Source organism: Haliaeetus leucocephalus, unplaced genomic scaffold, assembly GCF_000737465.1.
Source record: "Haliaeetus leucocephalus isolate CR32 unplaced genomic scaffold, Haliaeetus_leucocephalus-4.0 Scaffold284, whole genome shotgun sequence".
Lineage (NCBI taxonomy): Eukaryota > Metazoa > Chordata > Aves > Accipitriformes > Accipitridae > Haliaeetus > Haliaeetus leucocephalus.
Window position 1 is genome coordinate 384,045 of NW_010972720.1, and position 24,673 is coordinate 408,717.

The 24,673-nt window shown below is 36.9% G+C and overlaps 1 protein-coding gene across 1 annotated transcript in view; it reads right to left on the minus strand.

Moving 5' to 3' along the window:
• SH3RF1 (SH3 domain containing ring finger 1) overlaps nt 1-24,673 on the minus strand; it is an 88,523-nt gene that overhangs the window by 7,204 nt on the left and 56,646 nt on the right. The window contains exons 4-10 of the mRNA XM_010569945.1: nt 20,609-20,911; nt 19,580-19,690; nt 11,321-11,475; nt 8,761-8,931; nt 8,339-8,598; nt 4,468-4,826; nt 2,056-2,390 (exon numbers count right to left, since the gene is read on the minus strand). Of these exons, the coding sequence (XP_010568247.1) occupies nt 2,056-2,390; nt 4,468-4,826; nt 8,339-8,598; nt 8,761-8,931; nt 11,321-11,475; nt 19,580-19,690; nt 20,609-20,911 (1,694 nt within the window). The remainder of the gene's footprint in view (nt 1-2,055; nt 2,391-4,467; nt 4,827-8,338; nt 8,599-8,760; nt 8,932-11,320; nt 11,476-19,579; nt 19,691-20,608; nt 20,912-24,673) is intronic.

A 24,673-nucleotide genomic window follows, 5' to 3' on the forward strand; every position in this document is an offset into this window, starting at 1 on the left:
AGAGTTTGGGGAAAACTCCATGTCCAAAACAGGAACATTTCAAAGCATTTTCAAGTGCTTTCCAGAGTTGAGCAAGCTACTTTTGCTCCTAATTCATGCAGAATAATCAGCAGAACCTGACTCCTAAATCCTCTAGTCACCTTTGAAAATAAAACTTGAACACTAACAACTACACTGCGAAGCCAGAGCCAGAATAGAAAGAGTACTGCTTCTTTTTCTAGTCGGATTATAGCCTGTGATTGGAATTGTGATATGTAAGAGCAGAATAATCTTAGCAGGAGATTTCTCTGTTATTCAGCTTTTTGTTGAGCTTATCCTCTTGAGTACTTTCTTCCTCAACCCCAAATTTTCACTGAAGATACTGTTGCATCATCAGTATGTTTCTTACCCACCCCTTCTTCCAGACTCATGAAGATTAATCAATGCTTATAAATTACTTTGAAAATACTGAGTACAATGTAAGTAGTAAGTATTATTAAGCAACATACTTTAAGCAATTTGGCCTCAGGAAATGGAAACATGACAAGAGAACATCAGCAGGAAAAACATTAACCCTGCCCTGAAAAGGACTAAGGGAACTCAGATGAAATTCTGTCTAGCTACACTGACCAAAATGTAACAATCCTGCAGGACTACCAGAGAGAATGATCTTGTGGGAGCACTTCTTTGCTAGCAATTATCACTTAAATAATAGTAAGGATACAGAGATATAGTGAAAAGAATGTTTGAGTGTACGTTCTTATAAGATCAATAAAAATATACAGCACCATTTTCTGTAAGTAGTTCTGAGAAAAAAATTTCCATCGTGGAAGTGAAAAAACTACTTGTTGTGATGATGCAAATAGCTTTACACAGATAGCCAGTGGTCATGCCAGAATGAATTTGATATTATTTTCACATTCAAAGTATAAAAACACATTACAGTGCCAAACAGACTTATGATAATGTGAAAATAAATTATGTTATTCTTACAGAAAAGTCTTTCAGATTTTATTTTCCATCTGTAAGTGTAAAACTACTTCAGAAATCCAGTATGAAATAGAAATTTCCTGCAAGGAAACTGCATAGAAACAGTAATAACCTTTTAGAAAATATTAAAGGTATGACAGAAGTAAAACAAAAGACAAAGTAGAAACTTACATACTGTCTGGCTCTCACTAAAGGAATATAGCTTAAGATCAATGGGCCTCTGGTAGTACAATGGTATGCCCACACACCATGAGTTAATAGTATCAGAACAAAGTCTACAATAGTCGGCATGAATCAGTTCAGTCCTACAGCTGTTAACATTGCAACTCCACACTTTTTTTCTGTACGCCACAATCCTGCAGCTACTGCAAAAGAAATCCTATGACACTCTTCATACTGCTTGTCTACTACCAGGAATAATAAAGAGAGACAGCAGTTAGAAACTGCCACTTTCTTCACAGTCCATGCAATCTACTGAGGACTTGGAAATTTGAAACTAGTAGGTGGACACAAAAGAAGTGATGGAACTTTAAAGCAACTGCCTGGCAGTTTCAGAGTCCAGACAACTATGTGTTTTTCAGGCTCGCTTGCCAGGACACAGAGGCTGCCCTAGAGCTTGCTATGTAGAGTGCACAGTAATGGGGCACTTGGGTAGTAAAAGTATCTTTGCAGCAGCTCAAGAAATCACATATTAAGCCTACTCATCGATAAGGATCTCATTCACCATATATTTAGGTTGGCAGTTATGCACTTCTAGTAATCTTAAAGGGCTAACCTGATATTCATAAATCCAAGAATATAACGTGTTCATGTTTTGCCAAATAGGAGGCCTATTTTATCTACCTCAGTTCTCATATCAAACCTGTGATCACCGTATTTGAGTGTCTATTCATTCCAAAACCTCAAAGTAACACAAAAAGTAAACAAACATGAGTGTTGGTTGATAAGCATATAAAGCATTTTTTAAAAAGTTTCATCTTGCTACAAAATCTCAGCATTTTGAAGCAGTTCTAATATACACTGCAAGTGTCAGAAAGCAGATTTTTTTCTTGGTTTGCCTGAGTCTAGCTGTGTAGGATAATTTACCTTTCACAGACAAGAGGCCTGGATTCATTCAGGACCGGACCCAGGGATGAGCAAGGCTGCCGAGGCGGCGGTGCTATTGGAATAGAGGAATCCAGAGAACTTGTTTTCCGATGCGGTGTCTCCTGTGCCAGCCCAGAGACCTCACTGTCGGTGGGACAGGATCCAGCTTTGCTGTGACCACCTGTTGATGGAAGCTCTGGCCCGACCGCACCTTGCAGGGCTAACTCTGCAGCTGCCTGCTCAGCCTCCAGTGTTGGTGATGCTGGAGGTGACAATCGGGGTTTGCGTTTAGTGGATGCTCCAGAAAGCAGTTTCAGCAAACCTTTTTTTTCTTTCTGTAAACCAAAAGCAGTGCCTCATTTTAGAACAAAAGAGTCTCCTGTGAAGAGTTGAACACTGTCTTCTGATAGATGGCATCATGATCAGAGAGGACTTGGTAAATTATGAGGAGATATTTGAGATTGTACAAATTACAAAAGATAATTATGAAAAGTATAAAAGAGAAAGATAATTATTAGAATTCTAAAGAGAAAAACAGTAAGTTATTTAGACCATAAACCGGCTAAGTCCTTTCGCTTGGTTAAGTTAAGGCTTACCTTAAAAGCCAATGGCACTGGCCCAAAAGGTTGTCTAGAAAAAGGAGTGAGGAGTTTAGATTCCCTCTTATGGGAATCTAAGTAGTAAAACATTTCATTAACGTGGAAGTTTCTAGGAAGGCATAAAGAGTCATTTCAAACCAAGGAGGGAGAAAAGTCTGCCCTGGAGGCTGCTGTTTAGATAAGTGTCTTTTATTTATCCTCCCTCAGTAAAGGGAAGACCTTCATGATTTAACAGAAATGTGCCACAAGGGGAATGTATTGTGTTTTGCTGCTCTGCTAGAGGGGAGAATTGTAAACATTCTTTTTGCTTGTCCAGACAGGAATCCCTGAAGACTATTACTTACCCTGAAGAGAATTATTTAAGTAGCTTTTGTATTTCTTGTCTGTTTTTCAAAGGGGTGTGGCAGTGATCTTCTTACCAACCCTTTGACTGAGTGAATTTAGTGCGTATGAGAGGTGCCAGATTGTAAGCCCTGGAGACAAAAATAAGCTATTTAACCGCAGAAAGAGAAAAGCATGAGCAATGTGAGATTTTTAGTATAGCTTGGGATGCAGTGGAATTGGTGAACTGTGAATGAAAAATTCTTGGTCCTTCTTCCAAGTCTCCAATAACTTAAAGCTAGTTCAGCAAAGAACTGCTGTCTAGCAAGTGGGAAAGAAAAAGAGAAGCTCAAAAAAACTAACAGTCCAAATATGTTAGCATCTTTAACCTTAAACTATAAGTTTTCTAAAAGCCCTGCCTAAGGGCACCACAGTCTGATTTCAGTGGCAATGGCTAAAGCAATTTTAAAACAAAGTTCTAAGTACCTCCATTCAACAATAATCAACAAAAGTAATTAAAAAGTGGGTGAGACTAGTGTACAGCCTAGGATTAAAACTTTCATAAACTTCATTAAGGAGTGCATGTGGCTGAAGAGTAGTAAGGTAAAGTCTAAAACATTTGAGACGTAAAGAAAGTTGTCAAAAGGAGGAAAAAAAAATTATAACTACACCCCAGCTGTAAAACAAAACCAGTTAGAAAGTTGGAGGAATGTTTCTGCCTACAATATATATAACATAATCACATGGCTTGTTGGACAGTGAGAATGAGTTTAGACACAGAGGAAAACACTTCAAATAGAAGGAAGGAAAGCAGAATCACTACAGACTCTACTGGTCAACAGTTAGAAAAGACAGTTACATGCTTTTTTATTTTTGTCCAATAAACACTGCTGGTAATATGTTTTTCATAATCTCTCAGTGTGTCTGCTTAAAAGGAAGGCAACCTAAAAGAAAACTGATTTTCACTAAATATTAGGTTTATTTCATTAGACCGAACTTTTTATGTTACCACAATTTCTGGGGTTTTTGGTTTTTTTTTTTTTTTTTTCCATTACAGGCTTTTTAGTTTACAGATACTTACTGATAACATTTGCTAACCATACAACTTTCTAAACTATTCAGGAAACTGACTGCAGGTAAAGAAAACCAAAATACTTAAAATTCCAAAAATTCCAACAGTCAATCTAATAGTTCTTCTGAACTTCATCCATTCACCTTTTGTTTTTCCTGCTTAAGGCATGAACCTGCTACCCTGTGTTAGCCCTTCTCCAAGGTCTGCTCTGTATTTTACCCACCCTAAATTACTCTTGTATGGCCCAGAATGAATTTGCCCATAGCTGTAGTCACAAAACAGCTGCCTGAGTTTCAGGCTCAGTCTTAAAAACCTTACAATGCTGCTACTCAGCAAATGTAAGAAAAAAATATGGATCTCTTAAAAGTGTGCATGATGAAAATGGGAGAATTCAAGGGAATGATTTTATTCTCTACCCACCTTGCCATCCTTGTCTGCTTTACTGGCAGCAGCATTTCCACCAGCTGCTAAAGCACTCTCTGGAGATGCAGGAGCTCCAGGGTGAGTGTTTACAGTTCTTCCACTAACATCTCCCTCCAAAGATGAAGCAGCAATGTTGGGAGAATTCAAAGAAGCTGCTGCACATGCCAGTGGGATGGTTGAGCGGTTCACATTCACAGCCGTGACATAAGCAGCAGTATTTGGAAGCTGGGGCTGGAGCTGCTGGGAGGCAACAGAGTGGTGGGGAATGATCACAGCTGCAGGAATAAGGCATGTTGGACTCTGTGCTTGTATGGGTGTGACTGCTGCCGTAGGTCTTTCTTGACTGTGTGCAGCAACTAGAACAAAAGCATAAAATGTAGGAGATTTCATGTTTTCACAAGACACACAAAGTGAGGTAGGTACAGTCACTGTGTTATAGCGGATGAGGCATAAGAAGCTTCCTTCCTACTTTTGTAACTTCCATTTATATTACTGTAAGGACATCTTACACAGCATCAAATTTATCTCACAAGAATAAAGAAGTAGCATATGCTACCATACTTGCACCAGTATGCAACAGAAGAATAACAGCACTGCAACTATTGTGGAGAAATTCAAGCTGCTAAGCAAAATGTTTCACATACAGACAGAGATGCAAAGTGAAGATTACATTTTAGTTCGTAAGAGCTAGCTAAATACTGCCTGGGACTTGTTTGTTCCTTTTAATATGCTGTGTAGTTGTCAGGGCACATAAAACAAAGTTGGAAGAAACACTCCTTGTAGAAACTGCTAAAAATATAATTGGAATGTTCTCCCTAAACTATTCACAAAATCCACAACAGATTTAGTGGGTCTTTCAAACAATAAGTACAGTGGCAATTACTGCTATGAGTGGTTTCTCTGAAAATGTAAGCTATTGTCTCTTGGGATGTTTAAATATGGAAGGGGATTTACTCATACCCCTGTGAAATAAAAGGAACATCTACACTGGAAGCTGGAGAATAGCACCAGGCTGAATACACTAACCTGGGCTCCAGCCTAGCTGCGAAGCACAGAGCTCTGCATAAACTAATTTATCCTTTCCAAGAAGCAAAATTGCTATGATAGTTATATGGTCAACCATACATGCTTTTGGATCATTTCAACAGCTTGGGTATCTCTGTACCACTGGGTGGTATGAAGTGCAGACATCTTAACTGAATAATGAGGCAAAATGCAGCATTCCAGTGCTGCCAGCCTTTTTCCTTCAAATACTCTGAAACTTAGTATCTAAGGAGGGGTCATCCCTCTAGCTTGGTGCATGTAGGTCTCAAACGTATCAATTCACTCTGATTTTTCAGATACTAATTAGAGTTTGGGGCTTGTTATAAGTGATATCCTGGAATCAAGCCTCCAGCACTTGCTCTCTCTATCCTGCTCTCTACAAATTCCCCTGGTAATTTGGTTAGATTGCATCAACAGTGTATTAGAGAAGACCAACAAAGTTCACAAATTTGACATAACAATCCAACAGTATTATAACCAATTACAATCTCTATGATAAGAAACACAAATTCTTTCTTAAAAAAAAGCACCACTAAATGCTATGTCTATTTTTTGATACATAACCTCTTCCCCTGTAGCAGACCCTTCCTATGCCTGAGTACCATGAACATTTCAAAAAGGAAGATGGGGAGAGTGCAGCAAGGTTTTTTGTAACAAACAATTATTAACGCTGCCTTCTGTTCACGAGACAAAGTCAGTTTTCTTACAAGTAGCTGCTGTTCTTCAAGATATGACTATACTTACACGCAATCAGTGGAGTACAAACATGGAATAGCTTTCTGGTTTTGTTTTCTTATCCCTGATGGAATCCATAGGAAAAATGCTTCAAGTCACCCTATTTTCACATAGTTCATCCTTTAATGAAATAGGCAGAATATACATTTTCTTTCCATCAAAGAATGCATACCCTCTCAGTGAGGGTGATGTCAAGCAATGTCTCACTAAGATCATTTGAATAAGGGTCCTCAAAGTCCTGAGCTAAACTGAAACTGAAGAACAGCCCTGCAAAACGCAGCATCAATCTGTGAAGCCTCATCAAGAGAGTAAGACTCAGCAAAGGTGCTAGGGAAAGCTCAGGATGATCACATTTCAGATGCTGACTACAAAGTTCTTGGTACCATCTGAACATAAGCCATTATTGCTTTAGTTCTCAGGCCCTTAGATGGGACAGATCTGTACTTGTGACCAAACTGCACACCTTTACACCACAATCCAATGCTAAGTTCTCTGTGAAGAGAGTGCAGCCTCTTTGATTTTTCCATTTTGGACCTGAAAAGTTGGTGGGAAGTATGCTGTCATGTCTTCCAGCTGAATGAAACTGTAAGAGCTTATTCATCTTGACAGTGGTGCAGAGATGCGGAGACAGAAAGGCCTCTGGAGCCCAGAGCCTTCTCCTTTGTGCTGATACTTGCAAACTTCTAGGCAGCTCGAAAGAATGATTTAGAGTAGAAACCACCTATGTCTGAGAGGCAGGAAAGTACAGATGCTTTGCTTAGTTTCTCTTACCAGCTGCCAATAGCACCTGGTTATTTTTATTTAAAGGTAGAGAATAAAGTTGTTACAGAGGACTATCACATCTGTTCCAGCGTAAAATCAGACTGCAGGAATATGGGGCCAATTAAGAAAATAAAATATCTAAAGACATATGTACATATCCTACCTCCAAAAGCAAACCTGGTGCTGACATATGAACATGCACAGGGTGTTTTAGGAGATGCATGACTCTGAAGAGGGAGTGCGCTAATTTATGGATCTTGAGATCATAAGAAACAGTCATCCTTAAGGGGATAACAGAGAATACCATTTGCAACTTTTGCTTTCTCTTCTACTCTGCCAGTAAGAATTTCGTGATTTAAAAAAGCCTTTGTCATGACTCTCTCAGCCAAGAGATCTTAGGCCCCAAATTCAAGGCTGAAAGAGGGAACACTGGGATAGTCTGAAATGGAGGTTTGTTTTATTTTTCTTTTTTTTTCTTTTCTTTTGATGCTCTAGGAGCAACTGCAACAGATTAGGTTCCAGTTGTGTGGTATTTTCCTAGCCTGGCAAATCCACAGAGGAGTGCATGGATTTGGTAAACAAAAACTCCTGAAAACACCACTATCAATCTTTTTGGATCTGGGTTTAAATAACAAGGAGGCATGTTTCACTATGATGTGGCCTGCCCCAGACAGTAAAGGAAGAGTTATATTTGTCAGAAATATAGAATTTTAAGACATAGATTGTATGGATCTTGAAGCCTTAGTGTTTCAGAGTCAAAGCTGAAAGAAGTTGCAGTCAAGGTTAGAGAACAAACTGGAATGCCTAAGGACCAACCCTGAGACAGAGACCTGAAAAAGAAGAAGGAATGAATGCTAAAGGTCTTCAAAGATATTAGGAGATAATTTAAAAGTGAATGCTAAATCAGAGCAATCTGCAGCTGTTATGCAGTTAACATGAAAAAATAAGCTATGACTCAGACGTTCTTATCACTTTTATTACTATAAGAATTGCATATGAGTGGGGAAGCTCAAAGAATGTCCCCATCCCAGATACTGCTGGAATTAAAAAAATTCCACCTAAAGTACTTGCATATAAATTCCTAACAGTAGGAGTATGTACATACACACAGTTGCTTAGAAGAAAATAATAAAAGATTCAACTATTCAGAGAGATATATTGTCATTCCAGAAAGCATTCAACTCTAAAAAACGACATAGAAAAATACCTTAAAAAAACCCCAACACATATTTACACATACCTTGACTCCAGCCACTTGCCCAGACAGACCCTACAGTTTGTCTACCACACATAAAAAGCTTTATTTTAATTTTATTTTATTTTTTACCTGTTCTAACTGCATTGCGAGCCTGGTTGACTGTCATTTGTCCTGTCACGTGCATAAGGACCTTGGTTTGCGGACTAGTTTGGATATGTGCTGCAGAAACCACAGCTGTGGGTACTGTGCTGGAGTTCACTGCCACACCATTCCCCTGGAGCTTCTGAGATGTTCCACTAGCAGTGGAAGGGCTGACCATAGTTACCACTCGTCCAGTTTGGCCAGCGGTAGACATGGGAACTTTTGTTTGTGATGCACTTGTCACTGTCCTGCCAAAATTAAAAGCAAAACACTAAAACACAACTGAAAAAAGAGCTAGTTACTAAAACCTGCAGGTCTTCTATTATCCAATTTTAGCATTAAATATAAGAATAGAATCATTTTGGACTTGAAACTAGATAAACTATTTAGACACTTGTATAAAAATATACCTTGTAACTGGAGCCACATAATTTCCAGGAAAAACACCAATCTTGCTTGTATGCATGGAAGTTCCCTTGAACCAGCCATCTTGACAGCGTTCAAACACTAAGAACATTTCTCCCTTCCGCAGTTCCAGTTCATCTTCTTTTCGAGGAGTGTAAGGGTATATAGCAATATACCTAAAAGACAGGAAAGTAGATGTAATTGATAAACCTAAAACAATTGAAAACATCACTTGTGTTTTCTGGCAGAGAGAGTTCAGTCAGAGATGAGAAGGCATGGCAGAAAGGGTTATGCATTGGTCGATCCAACATACTGTTACAATATTAAAACAAGTTATGGCAATATTAAGGGAAACAATGACCTTTAAGAATATCCTCCTAACTGCACTTTAATGTAATGTACAATACTTCTAATAATACTGTCCATTTTCTTAATTTAGTGAACTTAATTAAATAGGTGTTTATCAACTACAGATCCCAGCATATCCCATCTTTCTCTCCCTACACCTGCTTCTAGTATCACTTACACTTTGTAACGTGCCAACTTTTTTTTTTTTTTTTTTTTTTTTTTTTTTTGGAAGGATGGGGAGCATGGAGAAGTTCTGTTAGTTGAGAGTGAAAGATCAGTATCAGAACTACTTTTTAAATTGCAAAAGTGGAATCTCCCTGTGCAACTGCAGTGCCAAAAAAATGTATGTTACTAGAACTTGAAGGCTATGGGTAAGGTAGGTAGCAGTTATTCACTTGTAAAGTTTATTTCCCCTTTTTCCTTCTAAGCAACATTAATGTATAATACAGTGCATCTGAAAGATAGTGAGAGTTCAGAAACATTTTGCATTTTTCTTTTTAAAAACACAGTCTTAGGAAAAAAAAAAAGTATAAATAAAACTGAAGCTCCTGCAGTTGCATGCTGGAATATTCCTAGGGAAGTCTTCAAATAAGATTGCACAGTTTCTTATTATCACATTAAAAAGCAATAGTATTTAACCACCACAGTTTGAATGTAAGAAAACTGTTTTAACAGTTTATATAAAAATGTTTATATAATTATGGACCCAGACCTATGGGAAATAGCATTCTAATAAATCACTTTTTCTCAAAAAGAATATAATTTTCACAAGAGGTAGCCAATTAGGGTAGATGGGTAGAATATCTCCTTTTTTGAAAAAGGATCCACAATTACTTGCAATGCTAGTCTCTCCCACTCCCCTTGTAACCCCAAGGGTTAAAAAAGCAGCTTTACAAAACATTCTTTCGCCAAAATTGTCTCTTGTGCATAGTAAGGATAGCATTATCTGTATGCTTCTCCTTTTTGCTTTCTATTTTTGTTCCTTGCTGTCCACCCAGGAAACTTTGCATTACCTGCAAAAATGCTTTAAAAGCAATATAGGTACCTGGTAAAGCAAGTCCAAAATATGCTTTAAAGGCAACATATGACACACTGGCAACAAAAGGCTTCACTGGCATGTGATTTAGGGGTGATCTACAAAGCCACATACTCTATGGGAAAGCAACTGATGTGCTTTAATTGGTGTTCATTAACTTCCCTTTTAGTTAAATCATTCCAAATTTCATTAGTATCCTCGTATAGAGCAACCCTTTGAAGATGGAGGATGGAAATAAACGAGATGGGAACTTGATTAACTGCACTAAGAACAATAATCCATAAGAAGCAGTGTTAAAATGCTTGACACCAAAAAACCAGCCCAAATCCAGATGCACCTGCTATACAAGAAGGGTGCTCTTTTGGAGTGGGAGGAAACCTGGTGGGAAGATAAAAATAAAGGCACAGAACAAAAGCAGTCCTTGCATTATTCAGATATGTCCTGTTAGATGGTTCAGCCACTCCTGATTTTTATTTTTTCTTTTATCGTTCTTATTCTCCAAGCTGCACACAAAGAAGTTTCCAAGAACAAAGATGTCGTCAGCAGCACGTTAATATACAAAATATTTTCACCCAGAAGGATGACACACGTTTGCTTCCATTACAGGTACGAAGACATAATGCTAACTAGCAGCTTTCTGCCTTAATTCCAAATTGTTATCCACTAATTAAGTGAACTGTAGAATCTTCAGTCAAATTTCAACTGCAACTTACACAAGCAGTCTGACAATGACATGCTAATATAACAGTCTAAATGAAATACAGCACTTTCTGTGTTTTGGCATTGGTTATTCCATATGAGAATAGCCTTTTCATACCTTACGTAACAGAAAACATTGAATAAATTCAGTCCAGTATTTGCCACTTGCGAGTTACACAGTCTGCATCACTAACTCAAGGATTCATTCATTTTCTGCATGATAAATACTTCATATTTTTGATGTGAGTCCTTTCTATACACAGCAACAGCTGATTATATTTATCTCAGACATAAATAACCCTCAGTATGAAGGCTATTTGGGGATGTCACCTTTATGTATGTTTTGTTGCTTTTGTTCTTAGTTGTATGCTTGACTTTCTGGGAATTCTAGCAGAACATAGCCAACTGGCATGATATAAGTATATGTGAAATTATTGATCTTGTTCCATATTTCTGACTGGTGAAGTTTCAATTTTACTTACACACTCGGACGAGTTTGTGGTCGCAAATGTGCCATTTGGTCAGTTGATCCTGATGTAGGCCTTTGTATTACACCTGCAGACTGAGGTCCAGAAGAGGCCGATGCAATGATTGCAGCAGACAAGAGAGGTGGTGGTGGAAGTGGCGGATTCATATTCTGATTTTATGAGGAAAAAAAAAAAAATAGCAACAGATGATCAATAGTGTTTGATTAATTGAATCAGCTGCCAAAAAAATACGATATTCTAAGGAAATGGGAAAAAAACAGCTGAGTTCAGTATTCCTTTACCTACTGCTACGATATAACTGGAGAGTTAGGTTTGTCTGTATTTGTCTTTTTCCAGTTTAAAATCTTGAAGTCTTGGCAGCTAATTAAGCAAATGACAAGCAATTTTTCAGCACAGGAAAAATGGAAAGCATTGTTTGTAATTATAACATCTTTAGGATAGGACTTCACAAAAATTCAGAAGCCTTCCAGGAGGTAGATTTTGCATCCTACTGCTGACTGTACTTCAAAACATGATTGTTTTTGTAACCTGAAGCTGAGATATAATATACAACTCAGCAGCAGTGCACCCAAACCTACCCCTTCTGGAGGAAATTTTCTTTTGATGTATGGGTTACAAAAATGAGCACAATATGAGACCATAGTCACTGAGCTATTGTTACCACTTATGCTTTTAGTTTAAAGAGTTAGGTTTTGAAATTCAGTATTATCTGATTGGTAATCTTTAACAAACACCCCAGTAAAAAGGCACGGTTCCTTTACAGGGAGATCATAATGGGGGTCCTGCCTACAGGCTTCTATGCCTTTTGAGAATCAATGGAGCAATTGTTACCTTCTGCGCTGTAAAACCTCAGACAATTCTTTAGGACCTTGTGTACTGACACTCCTGGGAAAAGTCTCTCACAAAAGGAAAACTTTTCCCTCCCCGCTTCCAAAAGTAATTAATAAAAAACCTCCAACATTTGAAAATGTAAAAATTAATTTTAAACTTGATCTTCAACTTAACACAATCCTTTAATACTGAAACAAAACTCTAAACCATCCCATTTCAGGTTTAAAACCCACATAACAAAAACATTAATTAACAAAATGTCCTGAAGTACTGCCTGGCTGTTCCAGTACATCAGCATATGAACGCACAGCATTACATTATCAGTTTGGAAAATATATAATTGAAAGTCATTTTAATTCCCCTCAAACAGCCTACTTCTAAAGGTTGGGTTTTTTGTTTTTCTAAACAAAAACCTATAAGGAAAATAAGTTTTACTTCTACACTGTGTGATTACTACCTTGCTGCATTTGGTGAAAGTATTAATAAAAAGACAGCTCTCTGAACTAGTCTTAAAGTCAAGACACAGTGAAGAACTGCATGATTAACAGCTTTCAAATCTGGAGAAAACTGATGAACTCTTATAATTTTTCAGTCAAAATTCTCATGCTTAGTTATGATATAAATTGCATGGTATATTGTGAAAATTCCTGGTTTATTTAAAGCTTTTTTCCTGATCGTACATTAAGAATTTCTTAAGACCAAATAGGTGTCCTGTATCCAACACAAAGCAGAGATGACCTGCTGGAGAAACATCATTGTGTGCTTTGATACTAATAGTTGAGTTATTTACAAGAATGGCAATTGCATTTGCTTCACATTCTAGATCCCCATCCATCCAACAATCTTTTAAAATAAGTTGATAATTCATACTGAAATACCAACATTTCTCCTTCAGTTGCTTTACAGCAGAAGTTATCTCCCCCTTCCAGTCAGCTTCAACAAATGTCTTAGCTGAATCCAAGCTGAATGTGAGCATCTAACTTTTAGGCAGCCTGACTACAGAATATAAATTCAAATCTTTTTTTAGGTATCTAGATTCCTTTATACATGGTAGAACCTGTAAATCCACATGAGGAGACGATTAGCTGGAAATCTTTAAAATTAAACCTATTCATACACAACATCAAGATTGTCACGATTGCACGCTTCTTGCATCTCTAAAGATACAAATGCTGGGCATTGTATTTTTTTCTTTTGAATGTACAATATACATTTAATTTTTAGCTGCAATAAAGGCACCTTCCCAGCTCTGTTTTATTCTTCTTTATTCAGGTTCTGCTCCCCTCCCCGTGTCTATTACTATGGTAATGAAATCTGCAGTAGAGCCACAGCCCAATTAAACTCCTGAAGACTTGGCAAGTACTTAGAAATCTAAATAGACTACCTGATAGTCTTTAGAGGACTAATGCTCCTCAGCTTGCACTGCTGCAACTTGATAAAATAGATCCAAATGCTCTAGCCAAGTTTTCAAGAAGTCTTCTGGCATGTAACCATTTTTCTAGCCCTTGAGAAACATACCTACCTCCAGAGCACAAGCTAGTTTTGATGGTTCCCATATTCAACATTCTGTGAAAGAATATATGCAAACCTCATGTGATATAATAAAATATGCTTATCAAATTAATTAAGAGTATTTTTATTTTAGGTAGTTCGGGGGAAAAATTGAAAGTTTCTGCAACTACTTTTCAGACAAGTGTACTTTCAAGCATAAAAAACAGCAAATAAGTGATAATTTTTTTTTTTAATTGGAAGATGAAACATTACATAATTTTATACTTAATTTATGTAAAAACTTCAAATAGTACCCATACTCATGCCCTAGAAACACATATGTATTACTAAGTTTAAATATCGTTAGGCTGCATTCCTGTATCAGTCAACAGAAGATCAATAATCAGTTCATCCAAAGAATAACAAAAGGCACAGCAGTGAAAAAAAACCCATTCGTTAACTGTCTTCACTCCCACAAGGTCTAGGACAAAATATATGACTTGCAAAACCTCCTGAAGGCTAACAAATTAAGGGTCATATTTAACAAAATTCCTGAACTATAAATATATGTTATCAAAACCAGGCCTCTCATACAAAATCTCATTTCTTTCATCTGCTTCCTCTTCCCAATAAAAGTTGAATTTTTGTTGGTTAAAACTCAGACAGTTCTCATTTAAACCTCCTCCTGACTTACTTATGCTATTGAATCAGCTGCAACTACATGAAAAAGAGCTAAATATCATCAGTATACTATAACCCTCACAGCTTGTGCCTCATTAATAATAATTCAGACTACCTTATATACTTTAACACAGGGGAACAATTTTTTTGTGTGTGTGGGCAAGAGAACAGGACCAGAAAAAACAGGGATTTTTAAATTTTTGAAACCTTCAGCTCGTAAGTGAACGTAAACCACCCAAATATAGACCACCTATCTCTGCTAGTTAAGTGCACATACCAAGATACCATTTCAAAGTCAACATATTCAATCTGCAGAAGTAGCAATATGGATATCTAGGTCAATTGCAGTCCAAAATACTTTTAACTTCTCAAGAGACTGTAAAGACAGAATGAAAGGAAGGTAAGTTAGCTGTTGTTGCTACATTCCCTTTTTCTTCTGCTGCTTTTGAATGTAACTCTAACTTTGCTGTGGTGTATTTTGTCTCTGTTTTTCCCATATCATGGTTCAAATCACATACTTCCCTTAAGAGTTTTTTCAGCAAAATCTATGGCAACTAGATCTCCTCCATTAGATAACTACCTTATAAATTACACCCAAGAATTTCCTCCCAAGTAAATGAGCCTTACATAATTGTACGTGCATACTTTCACCCAACAACTACTGAACCTAACATCTGCTATTTATATTTTATAAAGAACTTCAAATATACTAAGCACCTACAAAGTTCAAAAATGCCAGTGGCCAAGAAGAGCAGACCGATTAATGCCCCTATTAAGGGCAAAGTTGTGGTTTGAAGTCCCAGAGAACAGTGCAAGTGATAATATCACAGTCAAAATCCTCAGCTGTGAGAAGTTTGTCTCAGTTCATAGCTTCTTCAATTTCAAAGAATCGAACCTCAAAACACAAAACAAGAATTAATGCTGCCAGCTAAAGAACTAGGCTAAAGAACTGCTGCTATAAAATAAAACTTTTAAATAAATTATCACAGCTTTTCTGAATGCAAATTAAAATTTGCTTAAGTGATACAAGCAGCAGATAGCATATACGGTTACTCGACAAAAGCACTCTCATTCCTAAGTCTTATTTGTGTCAATTTTGGCTGCAAATTTGGAAATTACTTTCTTCATACAACATTTGATGCCAAATAGCATCTACAAAAGATTATTATGGACAAAATAAAATTAATGCAATTGGCATTTTTTGAACCACCATAATATATCCCAAAATAACAATGTAACAAACTAAAATGTGATCCTATACATGTACACAGATAAAAGACTCACAGGCTCCTTTGGGCTAGGAATTAATTTCAACTGTCTTAGAGAAACTTGCTATCCAACAAGACAGCTCAAAATATCTCCTCTTAACAATAAAAAAGCCATCTTTCTTACAGAAGATAAGACACTAGCTTTTCTTTGCTTCTAGATTCAGGACAGATAAACGTAGCAAAGATGCATAAATTCAGGATTACTGTAAATGACTATGTCCTCTTCTTCACTGATGGGGAATCATGCTCATCTTCTCTGATATCTTCCTTCTCCCTTAATCTGAGTTTGGCATGAAGTAAAACAAGTTGTATAAATGGCTTGCTCTCAAAGAATGATCAATTACTTTAAATAGTATTATAAACACCAAAATGACTGACAAGAAGAAGATCCAATTAAACCATCTTCATGCTAAAGAGAAACTCTCCCTGTTCAACCCAACTCCCTTGTCATTTGCTTAGTATTCAGAAATGAAGAAAAAGCTAAAGGGAGAAGCTTAGAGAAATGCAGGACTTTATACTTACAAAAGCAAAAAATACAAAAGCAAAAGACTCAAGCCAGTCACTTCTGATGTATTAAATAATATGATCACAATTGTTCCATAGCTTAAAATTAATGCTCAGAATGTCAGGGAGGGTATTTCCAGAAGGGAAACATCTAGAGAAACAAGAACACCACTTTGTCTCTTGACCTGTCAGAACCGTTTTGCACATTTCTAAAATTAAGACAAGAGTTTATGAAGCAAGAGGAAGAGTGGACGTAAAAGACACACTTCACAGTCTGTGACTATAAGCTGCATCATCATCTAATATCATCTATAATAAAAGACCACAGGAACGACCTGACTGTAGCCTGAGCTGCCAGCTTGTATTTTAGTCATACTGAAAACAAGTCAAGAAGAAACAGAACATTATGTACAGAAGGTTATTGACTTTTAAAGAGGGTGGCAGAGAATAATTCAGATTCTCAATGGGAATTATATGCCTAATTGGAAACATAACCAGGAACATGGTTATCACAAAAAGAAAGTAGCACTCCAGGATACAGGATGATCATGTGGCAGGAGTTTCACTCCATGCTGCACTTAGCACTGTAATTTAATTCCTGTGGGTACCAATGGTGAGATTGCTTTTGAACAAGCTTATGCAGCTAAAGCACCCGAGGTGGTTTAATGACTGCACCAGCACCAAAATAAAGTATTTTTCCATGTTGGCATCAAAGAAAGAACTACTGATGCTTAATAACTTACAGAAGTGTTTGTTACTGAGAGGAAAAAAAAAAAAGGAACTTCTGACAGACCTTTTGAAATTATGCTTTGAATCCTGCCTACCCCATCCTCTCCAAAATATATCTCAGCCACAAATCAAATCAATCACTCAATGTTTGCAGCATGTATGTTAGCTAGACTTGTATTCTGACCAACAGCACAAATGATACCAAAAGTGGTTTTGCTTGCTCAGTTCTCACAGGTATTTTCTGAAGGACAGGATGAAAGAAGTATAAAAGATGACATGGATTAGTATATAAGCAGCTAATTGTTTCTAGTATTAGATGTATACCTCATATGCAAAAAAAGGACCTGGGGATCCTTCCTGGTGGACACCAAGTTGAACATGAGCCAACAATGTGCCCTACTGGCAAAGAAGGGTAATGGTATCCTGGGCTCCGTTAGGAGGAGTCTTGCTAGCACATCAAGCGACATGATAACTCCCTTCTCTTCAGCACTGATGAGGCCAAACCTGGAGTACTGTGTCCAGTTCTGGCTCCCCAGTGCAAGAGAGACATGGGCATACTGAAGAGTCCAGCAAAGGGTCACTAAGATAATTAAGGGACTGGAGCATCACTCCTATGAGGAAAGGCTTAGAGTGCTGGGACTGTTCAGCCTAGAGAAGGTTCAGGGGGATCTCATCAGTGTATATAAGTACCTGAAGGGAAGGTACAAAGATGACGGAGCCATGCTCTTTTCAGTGGTGTCCAGTGAAACACAAACTGAAACACAGGACATCCAGTCTGAATATCAGGAAACAGTTTTTCACCGTGAGGGTGACTCAACACTGGCACAGGTTGCCCGGAGAGGTTGTAGAGTCTCCATCCTTGGACATATTAAAAAGCTGTCTGGACACCGTCCTGGGCAACTGGCTCTAGGTGGGCCTGCTCGAGCAGGCGAGGTAGACTAGATGACCTCCAAAGGTCCCTTCCAACCTCAACCGCTCTGTGACATTAAAATATGAATCTAAATATAAGGAGATTATTAATTGGTTCCAGATGAGCATACATTTAACAGCAGGACTGCACAGATGACGCACAGATTGAATGAGTTGTTAACAACAAAAGGACACAGCATTGCTACAGCACAACCTGCATTACTTAGTAAGACAAGGCAAAAGCACACCATGTGTATAATTGTCAATAATAAGGTCATCTGTCTGAAGAACAAAGAATGTGAAATACATTTACTTAGATGAGAGCAACTACTACATCACTAATGACGATGAAAATTTGTGGGATCATGGTGGATATTTAGCTAAACACAAACTTTGTGCTACACTCAGGCCAAATGAATGGATGCAAATTCTCAAGATGTAAACATCAGACTAACAGGATAAAAGTAAAATGATCATACAATCAATATTTTCATCACTGAAAAAGACCACGCAGTACTGTACCCAGTTCTGGAATGTGCTTACAATGTGCTTATCATGCCAGAAGGAACTACTGCAGATAATTCAGAAAATAACAGCATCATAATTTTAAGGACTGAAAAACATAACTTAAGAGTCCCAGAGAAAGCTATCAAAATGCAACCTCTCAGCTGCAACCAAGCCACACCTAAGCATTTACTTAAAAAACAAAAAGTTGATAATAGAAGACAGACAATTCTGCCTTCGATTTTGCAGACAAATGTGTAAAATGATCCAAGTGCTGAAAGTTGAAAAAAAAACCCAGACACATTTAGCAGCAAGGTTATTCATCATGTTTTACTTGCTTTAAAGACTGCAAGGATAATTAGACACCTAAACAAGATCAAGCCTTGGGTTTTTTTGTTTGGGTTGTTTGGTTTTGGGCTTTGTTTGTTTGTTTGAAACTAAGTGGAGATTTATTATTTGACTGTCCCCGTCGTGTGTCCCCCCCCAAGGTTAGAGGAACAATTTTTGGACTCGAAACAAGGATTAAATTTTGAGAATTCCTACGATTAGAATAAAGGCTCATTAAGTTCCCTTGAAGATCTCTGAAAACTGGTATCCATAATCTTTACTGCAGTTAAGGTCAGGCTCTGGTAAGTGAGGTATGATACAGGGCATTCCAGAGTTTCTCTACCACAAGCATAGCAAAATAAAGAGTTTCAGTTGGTTTTGGAATGAAATACTACACTTTTTGAAGACAAATGTCATTTTCTTTGTCCAAAGGAAACAACATGGCAATGTATTCCTTCCTTTAAAAGATGGCCATTTGCAACAGTTTTTCATACCTATCTCCCAGATCTCATATGTTCTTCATCTGCCACAGGCGTACACACAACTAAAATCATCTTATCCAGTTAGGAGAAAGCAGAGTTTTGAAACTTATTTCAGAGAATCTTGATAATATTGAGTTAAGTAAGACAGAAATATCTGGCAGCTGTGGTCTCAAGGTGATGTTTTTTGTAAGATCTTGCTTGTTTCCCCTAACCTCCTTCCCAGCATAATCTCTTTCCTACTCATGCTGAAAAGAACCACTGTTCTGGAAGGAAGTGTGCTTCTTGTGTTTACTATAGAGAAATGACAGAGAAAAGCTGGAGAAATGGATACGCATGACAGGATGCAAATATTATTGTATCAATAATGCTTTTGCTATAGTTCAATTTATACCATTGTCTATCACATAGATAATCATCATAAAATCATCATTTCAAATCAGTGTATCAGAACTCAAGGAAAAAAAAAAAAAAGGACCGTACGGACCAAAGATAAATGGGAAGGCTGAGTTTTCTTAAATGGTACTTACACCGAGAGCAGCTTGGTAGGTAACTTCTGATGGGAAGGTAAATGAAGGCCCTGTTGTGACTGGGCTGCTAGGAGGTGGAGTCACAATTAACCCTGTAGTACCGATATGAACCTGTCAAAAAAAAAAACCCAGCAGGGTCAGTTCTGAGTAGTTTAATAACAGCTGGTTTTGACACAGCTGCAAGCTTCACGGTCAAAATCACCAGTACTCTACTATCTGTAACTTTAGACTAGAACTGATTTTTTGTTAGATACTTATACAAACAATATTGGATCACACTGCTCACTTTTTTTTTTTCCTCACATTTCAGAAACTTTGGAGATGTATTGAACTAGCAATGTGAAACACACTTTTACCAATGTCAGTTTTCTTTTTTTTCCATAAAAAGCTGTCAGATCCCAAAGACATGCAAATAAAACATATTTACTAGCTCATGTAAAATGACACCAACACTTCTTAGTCTCCATTAATATCTCTTCTCGCAAAGTGTAATCTCTATGTGAAACAGACAATTGTTCACTAACCAATGTAGCTTGTAACTAAAAGCTTTGAAGAAACAGGAGATTAAAAAATAAATAAAGCTAGATAAATATTTCTGCTTATCACAATCTGATTAATATGGTATATTTCTGGAATTCATGCAATTTTCAAGTTGAATTTACCTTTTACTTGCAGGCAATTTATTAATATCCAATATTATATTCAATTTAGAAAAAACCCAAGAAATTAAATCACTCCAGTTTCTAGTTTCCACAGTTTAATAAAAATTTTTGTGGCACTTAAGAAATTAACAACTGTGAAAAAATTAGCTTACAAGACCAAAAATATTTGCTAGCATTGTATAAGAAGTGTTCTAAAATGTTTGCCTTAAATGCTCTCATGTTGGAAGATAAATTTCATGAAAGCGTACATTAATATTAATTACATATAATTAATAATTTGAAGTAAGTACTCTGACAAGATCAGAAGCCTTATAGTAATTTTTAAAAAAATACACACATGATTTATATTTTATTTCATGTAAATTACCTGAGAAGGGGCACTACAGGAAAGTCCTGTCAGCTCACTTATGCGGGCTGCTGCGGTTGGGTTGCTGGAGCTGATGAGGACAGGAGGACTAATTTCCATTGAGTGGCGATTCTGAGAAGACTGTGAAGACTTGTTGGACATAGTGAGGGAGGTAAAAGAGTGCCGTTTTTTGGTGTTTTTCTTAGTATCGGTGTGCTTTTGGGTTGAATTGTTGTGGGCTGCCCCAGAGGTACCTTCTCCAGAGTCAATAGCAGAACCTGAGGGCTTATCCAATTCTATCAGCTGTTTGGCTGCTGTGTTAAACTACAAAAGATAGTCACACATTAGTAATTTTTTATTTATAAAAATCACCTGAATATAAAGAAAAAATCTATTTTCCTTTTATTCATAATATAATAGAATTTAAACCATGCAACTTAAAACTGTGACATACTGACCTACTCTACAAATTAGTCATTACAGAGTGACAAGCCTTTCGCTACAAACTCAACACACCTACTGTTGGGCTGGTGTGGACTACTCATCAGGGGTAAAATTTCAATCAAGGAAAGACCCTATGCTCTAGTCCAGACATGGCTTAATTCAGCAATTTCCACTGCCTGTGTTATCTAGAAGTCAGACTAAATCACAGCGATCCCCTTTGACCTTATAAAAATCTCTATTATAAAATTTCTTGAATGTTCATTTCATTTTAAGCCTTTTTTGTTTTGTTTGTATGACAAGCCCACACCTTTGCATGTGGGCTCTTGAAGACATTCCTCCTACTATACCTTGGTATGTATGCACATATCTTTAACACTACGAGTAGTAAAAAACAGGCTTCCTAAATGCAGATTTAAGAACATAGTAGGATAGACTAAATATCCAGCTATACCAGTATACTGCCTGACAACACATAGCTACACAAGCATAGGACAGTAAAGGGAGAATAGAAACACATATTGGCAATTCTGTGGAAATATCTTCTCAGCTTCTGAATTTTCTAATGCACAGGTAGCATCTCTATACCTAGGAACCCTCAAATGGATTTTTCTTTTTTTAAGCTTATCTAATGAATTTTTGTTCACAATGAAATTTTCTATTTGTTAATTTGTTACAACAATATTATATTAGATGCAAACAAATGTTTCCTTTCCAATGAAGAAATAGAGACTCCCACACATTTTCTTCTTAGAACGAAATGTAAGCTATGTAGGGGAGGGGGCGCAAAACAAAATACAACCCCCCCTACATTTTTCACAAACCCTTTATTTCCAGAAGATCTTATTTATATTTTAGAGCTATTGGAAATAATAATGTCAGAACTCTCATTTATTCATGAGCCGAAGTAACACCAGCACCGGTTTTCTGAACAAGTTAACTAATGTTAGTATGTATCACTAAATATGAATACTGTTACTCGGGTAAGTGTAGCAAATTATGAAGAAGGGAAAAATCTTTTCTGAAGAACATCAGGATGAAAGAATGAAATTAATTACTGTGGAAGTAAGATTTCTATTTCTTCAGCATATTATTTCTTCTATTTATTTCACCCATTTTTCCACAAGTCTTGAGATACGTCCTATGCTCATGAAGAGTTTTAAAGCAGTATTTTACCCCATCAAAACTTTGCTAGACAAAAACCACGTCATTAATCATGACAGCATCAACACTGATTTAAACGCAGCTCCCACAAAACAACAAGAGTTTATACCGTGAACACTTTCCTATATCTGAGGACAAGTAGATATATATAAAGTGGTACAAAAGAATAAAGAATATATTTTTTTAATATAGAAAAAGTTTTCAAGTGGTATTTGAAAGATGAGATCTGGAAGGAAATTCCATGCACATACACAAAAAATAAGACTGAAAAAGTTCAAAACTAGAACTACTGGAACAATAAGGAGTTGACATAAAAACCTACTAGGATGCAACAGCAGGAAAATTAAAATTATGAAATGCTCAAAGAGGAAGAACTACCTAGAACATACTGCAGTTGAAGAGGGGCATAATGGGGGATTTGAAAAAGGATATGATGATGAGAATGTAGAATTTCTTCCTAAATGTTGTTACTGTTGTCTCATACAATGGCTGCAACCACTTCTATTCTTACCTAATCTACTCCCTTATTTAGCAAATAGCCTGTTCACAAATAACACAGATCAGAGAAAGAAAAGCAGTACTCATTTCTAAAACAAGAACTACCTAATCGGAAAAGTTAAGGGATCACTCAGGAATAAAAAAACAAAAACAAAAACAAAAGCCACTCTGCTAAAAGCACCCTGAGGTACCTGTTACACCTAATTATGTTTGTTTACCTCCTGAAGCTATTAATGCCTGCAGAATCTGGTTATTCTATACAGTGAATAACCTATTAGAGACAAGTTAAGGCTTGCCCATGGGATTGATTCAAGACCAATTCAAACATAAGCAACATACCGAGCTTTCTTATGTAGAGAAGCAAGCACAAGACAGTAGCATGAACCTAAACATGGAAGTGAACCGATTACTGGGCTTTTCTTAGAAGCAACCTGAGGACAGCAATAGTTGCAGGATATTTTGCAGAGCACAGTTTCCTTCTTCCTTGAGAAGAGAAATGAAGAACTTGCATGCATTCTCCAATGAAATGGCTAGCAACCATTCAAGGTCACCATGGGAATGCATCCCACTCATGCTATGAAGTGTTTCAATACAGCATTCCCTTCTGCAACAAATACCCCGGTATCTATTGCCACATTTTCTACGTCAGTCATTTTCCTGAACAGACGTATTTGAACCGAAGCTTCTTTAACTTTTACATTTATTCTGTTTTTCCACTCAACAAAAGCTTTGCTGTAACAGGTAGCCTGAAATCCAATTCCCCTTCCTATCAAAACTGAGAAAACAGAACAAATTCCCAAATGGGGGCAAGGCAGAGGGGCCGGCTGAGCCGCATTGCAGTGCTGCAGTAGGGGATGAGGCCAGCACACAGGTTTCCGCCTGCTTGCAGCCATCTGGAGAAATTACCAAGTAGACTACCGTGCAAGATCTATTTCAAGTCTCTTATAACTGTGCTTTACTGTACTTATTTTACAGATGAATTCAGGTGTTCTTCACTCACATATAGACAGTTGGAATTCAAATATCATCACTTTCTGAAATTAAGTGAAAATACCATCTTCTCCCTCAAACGATCTTTCTATTCACATTCATCCAAAGTTTTTATTGACGCAACTTTACTACATCACCATACGTCAAGGAGTTATTTTTCCACGTTAGCAACACTATTGTTAGCCAAATTCCAATTTCTAGACATTTCATTTTCACATATATTTGGAAACAAAGGAGTAAAGTCTAAGTAGAACTAAAGCAAACATTGTCCTTATCTGATATTATTATTTTTGCTAAATATCATTCTGGACAACAGGTAATAGCTTAGAAACCTAAATGCAGCTTTGCAATTAAAGTTTTGGAACAAATATGATTTGTCCAAACCAACGGAAGAATCATTTTGCAAATCTTAAACAGATCACAGTCATGAGCAAAACTGCATTTATATTGATTTTTGAAACAAATGAAATAGTTCTATATTGCAGATTTTGTTAGGGAAATTAATCAAAACTACGATGCTCAGAAGTTGTCACTGTAATGATAACATTGAGATTATCACATTCAAATATAGTGGGGATTAGACTATTATTTTCTACTCAGAATTAACAATTCTACTCAATGTGGCGTAATATACAACATTCACTTTTTGCATAAATTTTCTGTTTTAAGTTCTGGGCAGGCAAAACAGTCAAAAAGTAGAGGAAAGTTTCCATAAAAGGTTTTATCTTATTCGTCTTGAGTTAGTATTGTTACAAAAGTCTGATTTTTTTTTTTCCTAAGCAGGTTAAATCAGATCAAATCATCTACCAGTGACAGAAAACGTTTAGCCTAGTAAGTACAACATTAAAAAGACCATGCTAGAAATCCAGCCAAAAATCCGATCTAAAACGTATAGACACAATAAAAAAATAAGTATGTTTTGAAACACTCCTGTTTGGTACAGGAAGAGATGCTAATAAAAAAACCCAACCTGACACACTAGGTATATAAAAT